Consider the following 16,105-nt stretch of genomic DNA (forward strand, 5'->3'; position numbering starts at 1 on the left):
ATAATTTTCTTCTTTAAGTAAACTTGAAATGACACTAAAGTTGAAATACACTTTGTTGCTTGTTTTCTGACTTAAAGGGATAGTTCACCCAAAAATGCAAATTCTGTCATCATTTACTTACCCTCAGGTTGTTCCAAAACTGCCCCCATTGACTAACCTACTATGGTAGTCAATGGGGGCCGAGATCTGCTTGGTTACAAACATTCTTCCAAAGAAATTTATACAGGTTTGGAACAACTTGAGGGTGAGTAAATGATGACAGTTTTCATTTTTGGGTAAACTATTCCTTTAAAATGTCTACCGTGGCTTCTCTCTGCAGAGTGAAGAAGGACCTTTTGCCATTGATCAGGTCATTATGCCAGGACGTAGAGTATGAGGTGCGCGCCTGCATGTGTCGCCAGCTGGAGAACATCACCAGGGGAATTGGGTAAAAAGATATAAAGCACAGAGACATTTCATTATTTGAATCTAAATGGCTTACTATTTAGACGATGATCTATCAATCTGGTATGGTTTAGATAGAACACTATGCAGAAGAACGCAGTAGATTTTACCTACAGTTAGTTAGAAAAATTCTTGATTTCCTTTCCAATTTATAAACAACTTTATTGTTTTTGCTGCTTCTTCTAAATGTGAGACATCACTGACATTTAAACCTAGGGATGCAAGTCTTTCACATTGTGCCAGACTGATGCTTAAACTTTAGCACTTCTGTTGTTAAAATAAAGTTGAGCGAGAAGTCTAAGGTTTGTGCAAGCTTCACTAATATCTTCTGATAGAAATAACATCTCCGAAAAACATTTATGTGTTTGTTTTTATCAAAATGAACACTATCAGATGATATGATACGATATCTGTATTTGCTCTGTCCCAGACTGGATCACACTAAGGTTGAAGTGCTCCCTGAACTGGTTGAGCTGGCCCAAGACGAAGCCAGTACTGTGAGACTGGCAGCTTTCGACACCATCATCAACCTCTTAGAGATGTTTGACAGTGGTAAGCCACTGCCAGCCCCTCTTGAATTAGTTTGATTCTTATGTTTTATCATGACAATTCTTTAATTGATATTTAAATAAAAATGTGCTCTTCATATGTGGATAACTTTATTGGTGATTATTGTTTGTTTGAATATATTAAACTAATAAAATGAAGCTCATTCTTTAAAGGTTATTACCACTGAATATATCAGCTTTTCTGCTGTGGAAGTCAGACAATCTGAAACGCAGTTAAATTACAGAGAAACAGAGAGGTGTCAAACTTTGGTGAAAGCAAAAGCACTTCCTGTTGTTTCACAGAGTACTTTTTGAAACACATGCTGTGTACCTGCTCATATCACCAGACACAGCTCCTTTTATTTTCTGTATCTTAAGCACTTTGTTTCGAATGGGACCTCAGATTCAGATACTGGCATGTGGCTCTTTTGTGTTGAAACATGTCTCGCACTCTTTCTCTGTCAGCATCTCACCCTCCCTTCTTTTCTATCACCCTCTTTCACAGATGACAGGACTTGTGTCATATTTCCCTTGGTGAAGGCATTCTGTGAAAAATGCTTCAAAGGGGATGAGGCAGTGCTGGCCTCCTTGTCTTTCCAGTATGGAAAGCTTTGTCATGGGCTCTCAGGTCAGTGCAAGTTTTCTTTTTACGTCTTTCTAAAATATTTTAGGATTACAGTCATGGATTTTGTACCTTTTTTTAACAGAATCTTTTACTGATGAGCAACACCTCTGGTTTCTGGAGTTTTATAAGAAGCTGTGCTGTCTGGGACTGCAGCATGAAAATGGGCATTGTGAGAGCCAGCCTTATCCGCTGGAGCTTGAGAACAAATACGCACTAGTGCGCAGGAATTGTGCCTACAACTTTCCTGTGAGTTTACCTGCCTTACATCCATAACTGTTTAAGTCTGAAGTCTTTAAAGGTGAAATGTGTTCAAGAGCCATTTCTAGAGTGTAAACACTGTTGCTATGTGGTGCTTTTAAAACATTACACCAAGTATGCACTTTAACCTCTTGGGTGCCACTGTCCATGTACAAGGACATTATATTGTAAGGCAAGGCAAGTTTATTTGTATAGCACATTACATACCCAATGGCAATTCAAAGTGCTTTACATAGAAATTAATTAAAATAGTGGTAACTATGTGTACGAATAAAACATTAAAAACAAGCCTAGTTAAAACAGTTGTAAAGATATTTAAAATAATAATAATAATAAAATAAAAGGGTCAAATCCACAATAGTGGTATATATATATATATATATATATATATATATATATATATATATATATATATATATATATATATATATAAATAGTGGTATAAAAATAAAACATCCTTCAGTTTACAGCCTACATACATGTACCGTCTTAATTAGAACACCTCTCCTTCATTTCTTTCTCAAACACATTCTGAGCTTTTTACACTGTTAAAAATTTGGATTCCCATCCTAATGTGTCAAAAAATACTCCTTCTGGTTTCTCACAAGTTTCGGAGAGTTTTTTTCGAGCATGGATCCGCTTGACGTCAACGGGTCGGAATGTCCTTGTATGGACCGTACGGCTCTTCCTCCGGAAGGGTGCGCGCGCGTGTGGCCGTGACCAGAGCGAGAGAGCAAATGCATGCCCATAAACACTGCTCTCAAGCTGCAGATCCACTTCTCCGTACAACACTTTGTCGCGCCGCGCTCCACTTTATTCCTATGGGTGACATCAAATGACTTTAACGCATCCGCATAACATTCCGGGAAGGCAGCGCTGCCTTTGAACCGATTTGAACGCAGAAATGACGAGAAGCGCCACAACATCACGCTTCAGTCGTGTCGCAAAAGTTGATCTCCACGGTCACTGCTGTCAGGACTTCACAAAATCAACAATGTTACCAAAGAAGTGTTTTTGACGGAGCGGTCCAAGCGATAAAGGTTCACTGTCGTGCTTTGGAAGCAGGCGGTGAGTAAAACTGCTTCAAATGTCTATGCTGTTGGCTATCAGCATATGCTGTTGATGTAAGTAAACATCAGTAAACAACACGATCATATATAGTTAATTTATCAATGGAGCATGCGATCTATGGTGTGTGTTTAAATATATTTGTTTAGCTGACCAATATAGGTGTCAGTTTGTTTATTGTAAAACCACCCAAACATAAACCTAGAGGATGTTCACACAAAGCATGCTTCTTCATTCAAATCCACTACTCAAATCCATTGGGGGTTTTTTTATACACCATCTGACGTGCAAACCCGTTTTGCTTGCTACTGCTAAGGTTTAGTCACATACAATAGTCCATAAACCAAATCATATCATTATAAACCACGGGGTAAACAAACGAAAATGTTGACAGGCCACTAAATACAGTACACACAGAGACGGACGTCCTGCTCTTGCTGTTTCTCCTGTTCAATTTATTTCAGCCTCCGGATCTGACTCTGGATCATATATGTATTAGTTGAATCTGATTGATAGCCATGGTTTATTTAGGGTAACGTTTTCTTTTCCATGCATGACGATGTCAGTTTTCAGAAGCTCTCAATGCAATAGCTGTGCGCTCGTCATTCTTTAGCTCCTCCTACACGATATGCCTCCAGCCGCTCGTTTTTTTCCGGAAAGACTCGGTACAGCCTATCTTTCTTTTATAAATATAATAAAACTAAAGACTTTTCTGAGATATGAAGGATGCAATACAACTCTATAGGTACTCAAGATTGACATGAGATTGACTGAAACTGAGTGTTTCTTGAGTCTAGATTAGCACTATCAACAATCTGATCTGTTCATGAAGCTGGTTCCAACTGCAGCTGGCATAATAGCTAAAAGCAGACTCTCCTTGCTTTGAGTGAACTCTTGGTTTTTCTAACTGACTTGATCCTGCTGATCTGAGTGATCTGTTGGGTTTGTATTTAATCAGCATATCTGCAATGTATTGAGGTCCTAGGTCATTGAGTGATTTATTAAAAAGTAATAGAACTTTAAAATCTATTATGAATGTAACTGGAAGCCAGTGTAAAGACCTGAGGACTGGTGTGATATGGTCATATTTTCTGGTTCTGCTCACAATCCTGGCAGCAGCGTTCTGTATGAGCTGCAGCTGTCTAATGGTCTTTTTGGGAAGGCCGATGAGAAGGCCATTACAATAGTCAACCCTTCTGGTGATGGTAGTATGGTGATTTAGTTAATGCTTTGACATGACTATTGAAACTCAGGTCTGACTCCAAAATCACACCAAGATTCCTGACTTGATTTTTTGTTATGAGACCTTTAGCCTCAAGATATGCGTTCACCTTGAGAATTTCATCTTTGTCTCCAAATGTAGTGATTTCAGTTTTGTCTTTGTTTAACTGAAGATAGTTTTGGCACATTCCGTTGTTAACTTCATCAATGCATTTGCACAGCGAGTCAATGGGGCTATAGTCATTAGGTGATTAGGTGCTAAGTAGATCTGAGTGTCGTCAGCATAGCTGTTGTAAGCCATTTTGTTCTTTTTTATTATTTGTGAAAAATGAAAAAGCGGTGGAGTATCCCTTTACCTCCAAGTCTTCCAGAGTCGTGGTCAAAGCCGATTCAAAAGACTGCTGTTCGCCAGCTTCTGTGTTTACTAGTAGCAAGTGCAACTCTGCCGTCATTATGTTAAGCCCCGCCCACCGACTCTATATACGATGTGATTGGCCTGCCCAGAGTTTGGTTTTTACAGCTCAGAAGTGTATTGAGAGTTGCTAGTCTACACTCGTGGCAGATTGCGTATAGATTTCTAGGCTATAAAGAAAGTATAATGGTATATAAACTCATTATGTTATATGTATTATTTATACAACTAACTACATAGTTGACATTCATCTTAAACCAAAGTTTAGAACCTAAAATTTGATTGGGGAAAAAAAAAAAAATCCCATTGTATTTGCATATACATGTAATTTTATTTGTTAAACAACTCCTAATCCTGGTGTCATGTCCACTTATGTATACAAAGCATAACATATTAATAAAATATAATTGTGGCAAGCAGCGAGGCTGAGGGACATGGAATGGGGCGTGGCCGGTGATATTAAAGTAATAATAATAATAATTCTTATGTAACAAACAATGTAATGACATGAAAAAAATCTAAATTCAAATAACTTTTTCCCCTGGGTCTAAGGAGGTTAAATGTTAGATTTCAGTCAGACTAAAGCAATACTGTACATTGTATTTTTAAAATGTCATGTAGGCATTTAAATCACACCAATCTGATTTTTGCATCATTATTAATATAACATACCTGCTGTAGATAGTCCAATAAAAGGTCAGCTTCATCCAGCATTTAAGCATAATTCAGAATACTTTCTTTGAAAGACCAAGGAGTTGTGCAGTGTGTATTTAATCCTTCAAACATTCAGTCCAGAATATGTCCTGCAGTGTGTTGTAGGACTTCATGAATGCTTTTTAAAAGTTCTAAGGACACTTAATTTTTAAAAAAAAGTTTTCAGAATATTTTAATGATTTGAAAGCCTTTTGACAAACCAATGTTTTCAGGCACAATCCATTTATTTTTAACTTCTGTCAGTGGAGGCGAAGACTTCTGGAATAGCTCATTTGAGAAAATTAGACCTCTGACTGCTCCATCATCAACGTCTGAAGTGCTCCTTTGTTGTTAGTGTTGTTTTATATATAGCAGCAGTCACTCAGAATATGTTTGCAGTCTGAGATGAAGGTGACTGAAAGTTATGTCTATGAAACTCATTTTAAATGACTCATACAGTCATACAGATCATACTCATGCTCATTCAGAGTGGTTATCATTAAAGGACCAGTTCACTCAAAAAATTAATTATATCTTCATTTACCCGCTTAAGAAGGACACAAAAGCATGATAAAAATGTCATAAAATTATTCAATCTATATTATGTATAAGTTATTCACTGATAATGTTTCCTTCCAGTGGGCTGTAACTGGATCTTTGATTTTTGAATTCAACTCAAAAGAACAATTTGGTCACCAATCATCATGCATAGCTACTTCTATCATTAACTTTCAGGAATGCACTGAATTTTAAGATTTTTATTGAATGGCAAATTAAATGTTATTTTGTTTCCCTTGTATGACTTTCTACAATACTTTTATGGTGCTTCTATTTTGTCATTTGACTGCCCCAGGTTGAAACAATGGCCAGTAATTTTTATTTTTGTCTGAACTACACTATTGTTCCAAAGTTAGGGTTTGGTTAGATTTATATATATATATATATATATATATATATATATATATATATATATATATATATATATATATATATATATATATATATATATATATATTAGGGCCTGGACTCGATTAAAAAAATTAATCTAATTAATTAGAGGCTTTGTAATTAATGAATCGAAATTAATCGCATTTTAATTGCATATAAATATTTGACCTGAGAACAATGAGAAGTAATTTTTCACATGTATTTTTAGTATACCATTGAATAATGACTGAATATATAAGCTTAATCAACAAAATATAGTTTATTTATTTCAGTCCAGCAGTGCAATGTTTGCCATTAAGTTTAGCAAAAGCATTTTTGTGATATTTGAGGCTCGATGTGCTGCGGTGATACGCAAATTTCTTGTTGTATAGCTTGCACACAACCATGCTCTTGACGACGCTTCCATTCTTTCGTTTTTTAAAACAAAATTTCCCATCACGGCCAAGTACAGCAGTCTCATCAGCTTCTTAGTTCATGTTCACTAATGGTTTGTTGTTGTCGTGACTCCGGAGCGCTAGTTGGTATTCCAGTATAATCGGTCCGTCGAAACTCATTCATTGAAAAACGTTCCGCGGTGCAAAAATAAGTGTGGTTAAAACATTTTTTTTTTTTTTTTTTTGCGTAATTAATTAACGCGTTAAAGTCACGTAATTAATTAATCTTAATTAACGTGTTAAAGTCCCGACCCTAATATATATATATACATATTTTATTTTACCAAAGATGTATTTATTTGATCAAAAATTCAGTAGTACTGTAAAATATTGAATTAATAAAAGTTAAGACAGTGTTTTCTATTTGAATATATATTTTAAAATAAAGATGAATCACATTCAGTCACTTTCTATTCATTCTCATATTGGAATGATTAGATGGTACTTGAGAAACATTTCTTATTATTGTCAATTTTAGTTGTTCTGCTTCATTTTTTGTGTAAACCTTGATTTTTTTCCAGAATTTTTTGATAAACAGTAAGTTAAAAAAGTTTATTTTTTTAAACAATATATGTCACTTTTATTGCATCTTTGCTGAATAAAAGTTTGCTTCTTTTAAAAAAAAAAAATCATAATGACCTCAAACTTTTGAACGTTAGCTTTTAAGGTTACTATCTTGAATAATTCATGAGCCTACTGTTGTGTGACTGGAATTTTTTTTTAGATTTCTTCTCTGTATTTATTTGCAGGCCATAGTGTTATTTGCAGATCCAAACCATTTCCTGTCTGAATTATATCGTACCTTCTCAAGTCTTTGTCATGATCCTGAGATTTCAGTACGAAGGACGGCAGCTGGTGGTTTCCACGAGGTACAAATGTTATCTCATTTTTGTCATGGTACACAAAGAGACTCACATTTTGACAGGCAGCAATGCCTCTTTTCACAATGCACTGTACCATCTTCTCTAATTCCCCTACATTAGGTGGTCAAATTGCTGGGCCCAAATGTGCATTACGTACACAAAGAGCTAATCACTTTGCTGCAGGATGATTCATTAGAGGTGAGTCCTAGAAAAAGGTTTGTGTGTGTGTGTGTTTGTTTATTAAAAAAGCTTTCAGCTGTCTGTGATGGCTTCAGTCAGCACAGTCAATTGCTTGGCACACTGTGCTGTGCAAGATGTGGCAACTTTCTTCACGGCAAGATTCAATCTTTCTCAAGAGCTTTTTCTCATTCAGAGCGTTTCTCTAGCCTACTTAGTGCTGAGTTCACATACAAATAGCCATCTGACCATTCAAAACCTCCTTCTCGCAAGGCCAACCATGCTTATGTAACCTCTTTATTTGGATGCCCATTAGTTCGAAAAGAAATGCCCTTCTGGAGTGTGTGAAGCAGATTATTTGGTTTCATCTGTCTAACGTATTAACAAAAATGAACCATTTGTAGACCTTAAAGGTGAAGTGTGTAATATCTGCACCACTAGCAGCACGAAATGGAATTTCAAAAATAATTATAGGTTTCCCAAACACTTCCCCCTATGTGCAAATGGTCATGCCATTGACTGCTTAAACAAATAGAGCAATGTTTTGATTTTGCTCATTTGAATTATTTGATATTTGAAAACGATTTCAGTGTCAAAATTTACATACATCTCTTTTAATACCAGACTACAAAATATTCATGAAATGCGCCAGACATACAATGCCTACGTGTGTGTTTGTTTGGGGGCGCTTGCACAAGTGCGTGAGCCTTTTGCGGAGGTTGCATGCTACTGTGTAGGATGAATGAATGCATTGCACCTCCCTAGCTGAGCCTAGGAGTGTGGTATTGTTTATTCTGTCATGATTTTCTGAGCGGTGTTAGTCACACACTGCATTAGCATCTACTATGCTGCAAAGCTCCCTGAACCATCAGACATACAGTAGTGATTTTCCTGATTAATGGTGATGGAAACCAAGCATTATAGACTATCTATTATTGTCAGTGATCTCACACCAGCTCATCTGTAATTTTAAAATGGCTTCCTTGGGTTGCTAGAAATGTGTTTCAAACATCTGATGATTTTGTTGATCTAAAGGACTTTCAGCATTTCCTCAATGCTTTTGAATCTGCAGGTTCTGGATGCGCTGTTGAACAATCTTCAGGAGACTTTAGAGCTGGCCACTTCCAGAGGGGAGGGAGCAGGACCTGAAAGCAAGGTACCAGCTAAATGTACTTTACATTTCTATGCTTTCTATGCTGTTAGATTTATAACTTGACCAGCAATATTTATGGTCCTAGCATTAGTAAATCAATTAAAAATGTAGTTAAACATAATGTTAAGTTATAGCGGAGCCTACATGTTGCACTTCGTGTGACCTGAGTTCCAGTCCTGGCTCATGGTCTTTTCCTTATCCCATCTCCCTCTCTCATACAATTCACTTCCTGTCCAACTAAGGCCCTGTTTAGTGCATTTTCATTTAATGATCTCCATCCACACTACATGACCGAAAACGCATGTAACATGACTGTTCATGCACGCTGGGCGTGCGTGCACAACAGTTGCCTCTTGTACATGTAGACAGCTGCAGCATTATAAAATACAGTGTTTAACTGCACAACGGCTGCTAAAAGGACAACAAAGTCAGCAAGGCAGTTTGCAGTTCCATCTCTGTGTTATTGTTTACACGGTTGTCGAGGCTGGTATGTTATAGAGCCATTGAGAGAGACGGCTCTGGGCTGCGTTTCCCAAAAGCATTGTAACTATAGCCACCAATGGTCTCTACAATCAGCTTACGATGCTTTTGGGAAATGCAGCCCTGGTTTGTTATTGTCGTGTTCAGGTAGCGTAATGTGGGTAGACATGGCGTCATTTTTCATTTTGGTCCGTTTACACTGAAACGCAACCGCAGAGTTTTCAAACTCAAATAAGTCCCGAGGTTCGAAAACGTGTATACGTTAGACGTGTAAATAGTGTAGACGGTGGGCGTAAACTGTATCAAAAGTTATGAGTTTTAAAGGGGTACTTCACCGCTTTTTCATATTAAACTGTGTTATTCCCTTAACTAAAATGAGTTGATACATACCTCTCTCATCTCAGTGCGTGCACTTAATCGCTCTGACGCGCGGTGATGATCTGATAGCATTTAGCTTAACCCACTAAGCCCAGTTCATTCATTATAGGTACCAAACAGAGATCAAGTTAGAAGCGTTCAGGAGGGGGAGATGTGAGGGAAGATGTTTCAGGTAGTTTAATATGAAAAAGCGGTGAAGTATCTCTTTAAAACGAAAGCACACTAGTGTAAACGGGGGGCCTAATTCCACCGGAGGCGAGTATAGTGAGAACCCAAGTGCAGTTTTATTAAATCCAAGCATGAACAAAATTAGGTATTGATTGACGGTTGATAAAGAGGCTCTGATGCTTTGACGCAGCTTTCAAAGCACTATTGTATCACACATTGTACCAATTTTTGTAACATATGATAATACCACGTGATTGATGATTTGAAGCTTTGAACATCATGCATTATTAGAAGTTTGGGACAGCTGGTTTGAAAAAATTGATGCTTCGCGACCCTACTTGATGCATAAAAGGGAAATGCATTTAATCATGTTTAATCATAGCTGTGGTCTCAGAGACCCCAAACAGAACATAAAGGGTTAAACAGCGCACCCAAAATCAAAACTGGGGACTATAAAATCATGAAATCAGTGTATTCAGGTAAACATCACACTAAACATTGTGTGATGTTGTTTAACTGTATCATATGTTATAAATATAAAAACGTTTGAATCTTTTGAATGTTTACCGCAGTTTCTCTGTGAGAGTTCTCTCATTTCTTTCAATTTCTTCTCGAGAGGCTGCACAAGTGTCAACAGTGCAACCTTGTTACCGTCAGTTCATTTATACATCATATCCACTATCAATCAATACTTACACTAAATGGATGCAGAATCATTCTTGCATTTTGGTGATTCGCTAGTTATTTTTTTGTTATTGCGTTTTAATCAGCTTGTCTGGTTGGGCAAGTAAATTTCCCCCTTCAAAAATCCACTTGATAGAACTGTATTGATCCCAGATTGATTCCACTCTTGTATATCCCAGACTTCTAAAGCTTTGTTTGGTTGTATGCTTTTTCAAATCTTATATCCTCTGCTTGGTGATGATTTGTTAGATATGGTGGAGAAAACAAGTCTGACCACCAGATGTCACGAATGAGCATTGTGTTAAAAGCTTAGAGTAATGAACCATTTTTCAACACAATTTGATGAAAGCCTTAAACGCTTCAAAAAGCCTTGGTTTCCCATCACTAAACAAAATACTAAATAAAAAAAGACTTGATTTGGCTTGACTAAACTAAACTAAGAAATAAATAATTCTTATAACTATGTTAAATATTATTCTTTTTTAAAGTAAATGCAAATCATGATTAACACACACAATCAGTGTACCACTGATTTTAGGTTCATTCGACTTCAACAAACATCTGCAGTCAAACTAAAATTATTCAGGGATTTGTGAAAGTCTTTTTGTTCTCTCTTACCCTATTCATTCTACCTCTCTTTCTCTTGCTTTCCCTCACTCTTTTTTTCCAACGTCTCGTCAATAATTACAGGGAGCGTGGGCTGCTATGGCATGTCTTAAAATTAATCATTACTCATGAAACACATTTTAATGCCGATATAAGATAACTGATATAAAGCTCCAACCCTTTGTTTTGAACTACTGTTAAAGATTTTTTAATTAAGTCTATTATGTTCACCAAGGCTGCATTTATTAGATTAGAAATACAGTAAAAACATCCCTGATTAATCCTGTAATATTGTGAAATATTATTACAATGGAGAATAGCTCTTTTCTACTTTAATATACACTATCAAGCATAACATCATGACCACTGACAGGTGAAGTGAATAACACTGATTACCTCTTCATCACAGTACCTGTTAGTGGGTGGGATATATTAGGCAGCAAGTGAACATTTTGTCCTCAAAGGTGATATGTTAGAAGCAGGAAAAAAGGGCAAGTGTAAGGATTTGAACGAGTTTGACAAGGGCCAAATTGAGATGGCTAAGGTCAGAGCATCTCCAAAACTGCAGCTCTTGTGGGGTGTTCCAGGTCTGCAGTGTTCAGTATCGATCAAAAGTAATTCAAGGAAGGAATAGTGGTGAACCGGAGACAGGGTCATGGGCAGCCAAGGCTCTTTGATGCACGTGGCTGGCCCGTGTGGTCCAATCAAACAGACAAGCTACTGTAGCTCAAATTACTCAAGAAGTTAATGCTGGTTCTGATAGAAAGTGCATTGCAGTTTGTTGTGCATAGGGCTGCATAGCCGCAGACCAGACAGGGTGCTCATGCTGATCCACTGCCGAAAGCGCCAACGGCACGTGAGCATCAGAACTGGACCACGGAGCAATGGAAGAAGGTGGCCTGGTCTGATGAATCACGTTTTCCTTTACATCACGTGGATGGCCGGGTACGTGTGTGCGTTGCTTACCTGGGGAACACATGGCACCAGGATGCACTATGGGAAGAAGGCAAGCCGGCGGAAGCAGTGTGATGCTTTGGGCAATGTTCTGCTCGGAAACCTTGGGTCCTGCCATCCATGTGTATGTTCCTCTGACACGTACTACCTACCTAGTATTGTTGCAGACCATTCCCTGGTGGCTGTGGCCTCTTTCAGAAGGATAATTCATCCAGCCGCAAAGCAAAAATGGTTCAGGAATAGAGCAAAACAAGAAGTTTTTGAGGTGTTGACTTGGCCTCCAAATTCCCCAGATCTCAATCCAAACAAGCATCTGTGGGATGTGCTGAACAATCAAGTCCGATCCATGGAGGCCCCATGTCACAACTTACAGGACTTAAAGGATCTGCTGCTAACATCTTGGTGCCAGATGCTACAGCACACTTCAGGGGTCTAGTGGAGTGATTCCATGCCTTGACAGGTCAGGGCTGTTTTTTGGCAGCAAAAGGGGGGACCGACACAATATTAGGAAGGTGGACATAATGTTATGCTTGATCAGTGTGTATTTAGGGGTGTAAATCACAGTTCATCACGATACGATAGGAAATCGATTCTCATAGCCAGCGAGACGATACTTGCCAATACCTTAAAAAATTATACTATTTTTGTGATGGCAAAGCTGACATTACTCCAGTCTTCAGTGTCACACGCTCCTTTATGCTGATTTGGTGCTTAAGTAACATCACTTACTATTATCAATGTCGAAAATAGTTGTTCTGTGTAATGTTTTTGTAGAAACTGTGATGCTTTATAACTGATAAAAAAAAAAAAAGATCTTACTGACCCCAAACATTTGAACTGTGGTTTTTTTTCTCACTCTCGCCCTTACAGCAGGTGAACATACCAGACTTGGTGCCTGCTTTGGTGGCGGCGGAACAGAAAGCGGCATCCTCGCTGCACTGGCGGGGTCATGAGAAACTCCTGCAGTGCTACTCCTGTCTGCCCCGTGTCATCTCTGGAGACCAGATCTACTTCCGCTTCTTGCAGAGAATGTTCAACATCATCACTACGACTGTAAACTTCTTATCTGCACACTCCTGCCTGTATATCCTGTCAATTGTACTTGTGTTTCATCCGTTCTTCTGTTTACGCTGTTCTAGAATGTTCTGCCAGTCCAGCGAGAAGCTGTCAGGACATTGTGTGTGTTCTTGCGCTATAACCGTAAACAGGAACAGCGGCAAGAGATAATCAGCAAAATAAAGCAAGGTAAGAAAAAAAAGTCAAGATCTGCTTATTTTTGTGAATGAAATTCAGTAATTGTAGTTGGTCAGGACTGTTTTTTTTTCTTCTGATCTGAAGAGCTTGCCCAAGGTAGAAGCTACTGGAACAGGCTTCGCTATCTGGACCTGTGTGAGATTACAATAGACCTCTTCTCCAAGTCGTATTTTTGCAAACATTTCCTTATTCCAGCGCTCGAGTTGGTCAGTGACCCCGTCGCCAATGTCAGGTGAACAGCTCTCTTTATCTGTTATTGCGTCCTGTTTTACTGAGCCATGGATATTTAGGGTGCGTTCACACTTGTCATGTTTGGTTTGATTAAAATGAAATTGCTCGTTTATGTGCGGTTCATTTGAACATATGTGAACGCTGCCATCCGAACCTTGGTGCGCACCAAGTAAGCAGGCCGAGACCACTAAAAAGATGGGTCTCGGTCCGCTTCGAAAGAACTCTGGTGCGGTTCGATTAATATATGAACGCAACACCGACCAAAGACAAACAAACCAAAAACCGGACGCAATGTCACAGGATGTGACGCATAGTCAGCTGATATGACGACGCGGAAAGATCAGTGTATCCAAAATGAATAACGTACGTTAGAGTGCAAACGTAGAGCAACGAGGAGGTGCCTAATCAATATTTGGTCCTACGAGCATGTTTCGAAAATGCTAGAAAAAACGCACGAAAAGCATACCTGGTTCTTCTCATCAAAGGACCTGTGTTGCCCATTTGAGACAACAGAACTGCCGTCTCTTTAGAATCAGAGTCATCTGTCTCTTTTCTGCATACAACGGAGGAAATCCTGGTGCTGTTATGAATGTTTTGAACATTTTATGAGCTCTTTATGAGTTCTCAGCTGGTAAAAATAATGCCATATGTACATGCATTAAATTATTGCATTTAATCCAGCACACAGCGTTGTTTTGAATGTTCAGTAAGCAAGCTCCTCCGCCATATAAGCCGACCAATCAGGTTGTGACCGTCTCCCTATGCCTTTGGTTCGGTAACTTAACTTCGCTGTTAAAAATGCCAGTGTGAACGCTAAGCGGACCAGGACTATATGTTTTGTTTTTGTTTTTTGGTCCGGACCAAATGAACCAAACTAACCGAACTACAAGTGTGAACTTAATGGCTTAACTTAATGTTTTAAATTACTACTACTTGTTTGTTTTATTCAACAACAAAAAAACATTCTGGCAGGTACAAACTCTGTTATATGTTACCCAAACTGAGATCCACCATCAGACCAACAGACAAACATCTACTTCAGCAGCTGGAGTTCTGTGTGCGGAAATTGTTGTGCCGTGAGAAGGATAAAGATGTAGTGGTAACTTTGCGTAAGGTGAGGCTTTCATTACTAAGGTGCAAATTTTCTGCAAAATTGAATGGGCAATAAAGGTCTATTGTCAATAGTGTAGTGACATGAAGCACAGCTTACTGAGAAATCACTTTCAAACCAAGCAGCTTTCTGTTGGTCAACATGGCAAATTCTTTTGATCAACTGGAATCCATCGCAAAATCTTTTGCACTTGTGCAAAATTTTAGATTGTGTGGATTCTGAGTGAAATGACAGGATTCAACCCACGGATATTTACCGAATAACAGTAAATGTGACTGCAACTTTAGTCTTTTGTGAGGATTTTTAATATATTAAATATAATTTCATTAATTAGATGTAATGATATTTTTTTTTAACTGTATTATTGTTTTTTTAGACAGTTCTGGAGTTGGACAAAATGGACATTACAGAGCCGGTATGAATGATCTGTGACTTTCCATTAAGTTAGCATTTTTTATATACCACAGCAGTCTTCTTTCTTTGAACACTAGTGTCTTCGTATTTATAGTATCATAAAAGGCATGAAAGAGAGCTCTTGGACCAAAAAAAGGAGAAGGAAGAGAATCTTTTACTTGAAATGGTGAGAGATTTACCCTTTTATAAAGACAAGTTATGCTAGTTATGGTTTCTTCAGTATGGTTTTGTCAGTTTTAACTCTTGACTGATCAGGCCTGAAAAGCTCATGTAAATATGCAATCAAGTATATTTAACTGAGGTCAGAATAAAGACGATGATGTTAATTGTTGCTACTGTGTTTGTGATTTTGTAACACATAGGAACTGCTAGAAAGACAGCAGAGTGAGGCAAAACTAACTGGAGATAAACAGTCTGAGAAGAAACGTGAGTGACGTTCATTCCTGCACCTTCTCTTTTAAACATCGGATGTTTTTCTAGCATACTAATGTAAATCTATGAATGCTCACTTTTTGGTTTATAATGCAGAACGAGAAAGCAAGTCAGGCCTGTCTGGTAGTAAAGGAATGTCAGCATCTTCATCAGGAGCAACATCATCCACTTCTACTGGTTAGCAGTTATAAAAATAAATTGTTTTATCATATACACAGTTTTTTTTTAAAGTCTGGGGTCCATAAGATTTAAAAAAAAGAAAATAATAATCTGTTCAGAAATTATGCATTAAAGTTACAGTAAACAAATAAATGCTGTTCTTTTTAACTATCTATTAATCAAAGAATCCTGAAAAAAATAGTTTTTAAACATTGATTGGAAATGTTTCTTGAGCGTCAAATCAGCATATCAACATAATTTTTGAAAGATGTAACCCTGAAGACTGGAGTAATGGCTTCTGAAAATTCAGCTTTGTCAATAAAGAAATAAATTAAATAAAAAAATATTAATACAAGACAATAGTACATGTTTTTACTCTATCCCTGATCA

At 37.7% G+C, this 16,105-nt stretch overlaps 1 protein-coding gene across 1 annotated transcript in view; it reads left to right on the forward strand.

The window, feature by feature from the left end:
- The window catches only part of ppp4r4 (protein phosphatase 4, regulatory subunit 4), a 104,601-nt gene that overhangs the window by 87,085 nt on the left and 1,411 nt on the right, over positions 1–16,105 (forward strand). The window contains exons 10-24 of the mRNA XM_067417448.1: positions 320–427; positions 875–996; positions 1,498–1,620; positions 1,700–1,863; positions 7,401–7,520; positions 7,635–7,712; positions 8,764–8,847; positions 12,985–13,167; positions 13,254–13,359; positions 13,453–13,600; positions 14,572–14,713; positions 15,087–15,125; positions 15,219–15,290; positions 15,487–15,550; positions 15,653–15,733. Coding sequence (XP_067273549.1) covers positions 320–427; positions 875–996; positions 1,498–1,620; positions 1,700–1,863; positions 7,401–7,520; positions 7,635–7,712; positions 8,764–8,847; positions 12,985–13,167; positions 13,254–13,359; positions 13,453–13,600; positions 14,572–14,713; positions 15,087–15,125; positions 15,219–15,290; positions 15,487–15,550; positions 15,653–15,733 — 1,634 coding nt within the window. The remainder of the gene's footprint in view (positions 1–319; positions 428–874; positions 997–1,497; positions 1,621–1,699; positions 1,864–7,400; positions 7,521–7,634; positions 7,713–8,763; positions 8,848–12,984; positions 13,168–13,253; positions 13,360–13,452; positions 13,601–14,571; positions 14,714–15,086; positions 15,126–15,218; positions 15,291–15,486; positions 15,551–15,652; positions 15,734–16,105) is intronic.

The sequence above is a fragment of the Pseudorasbora parva genome, chromosome 15, assembly GCF_024679245.1.
Source record: "Pseudorasbora parva isolate DD20220531a chromosome 15, ASM2467924v1, whole genome shotgun sequence".
In the NCBI taxonomy this organism is placed as follows: domain Eukaryota; kingdom Metazoa; phylum Chordata; class Actinopteri; order Cypriniformes; family Gobionidae; genus Pseudorasbora; species Pseudorasbora parva.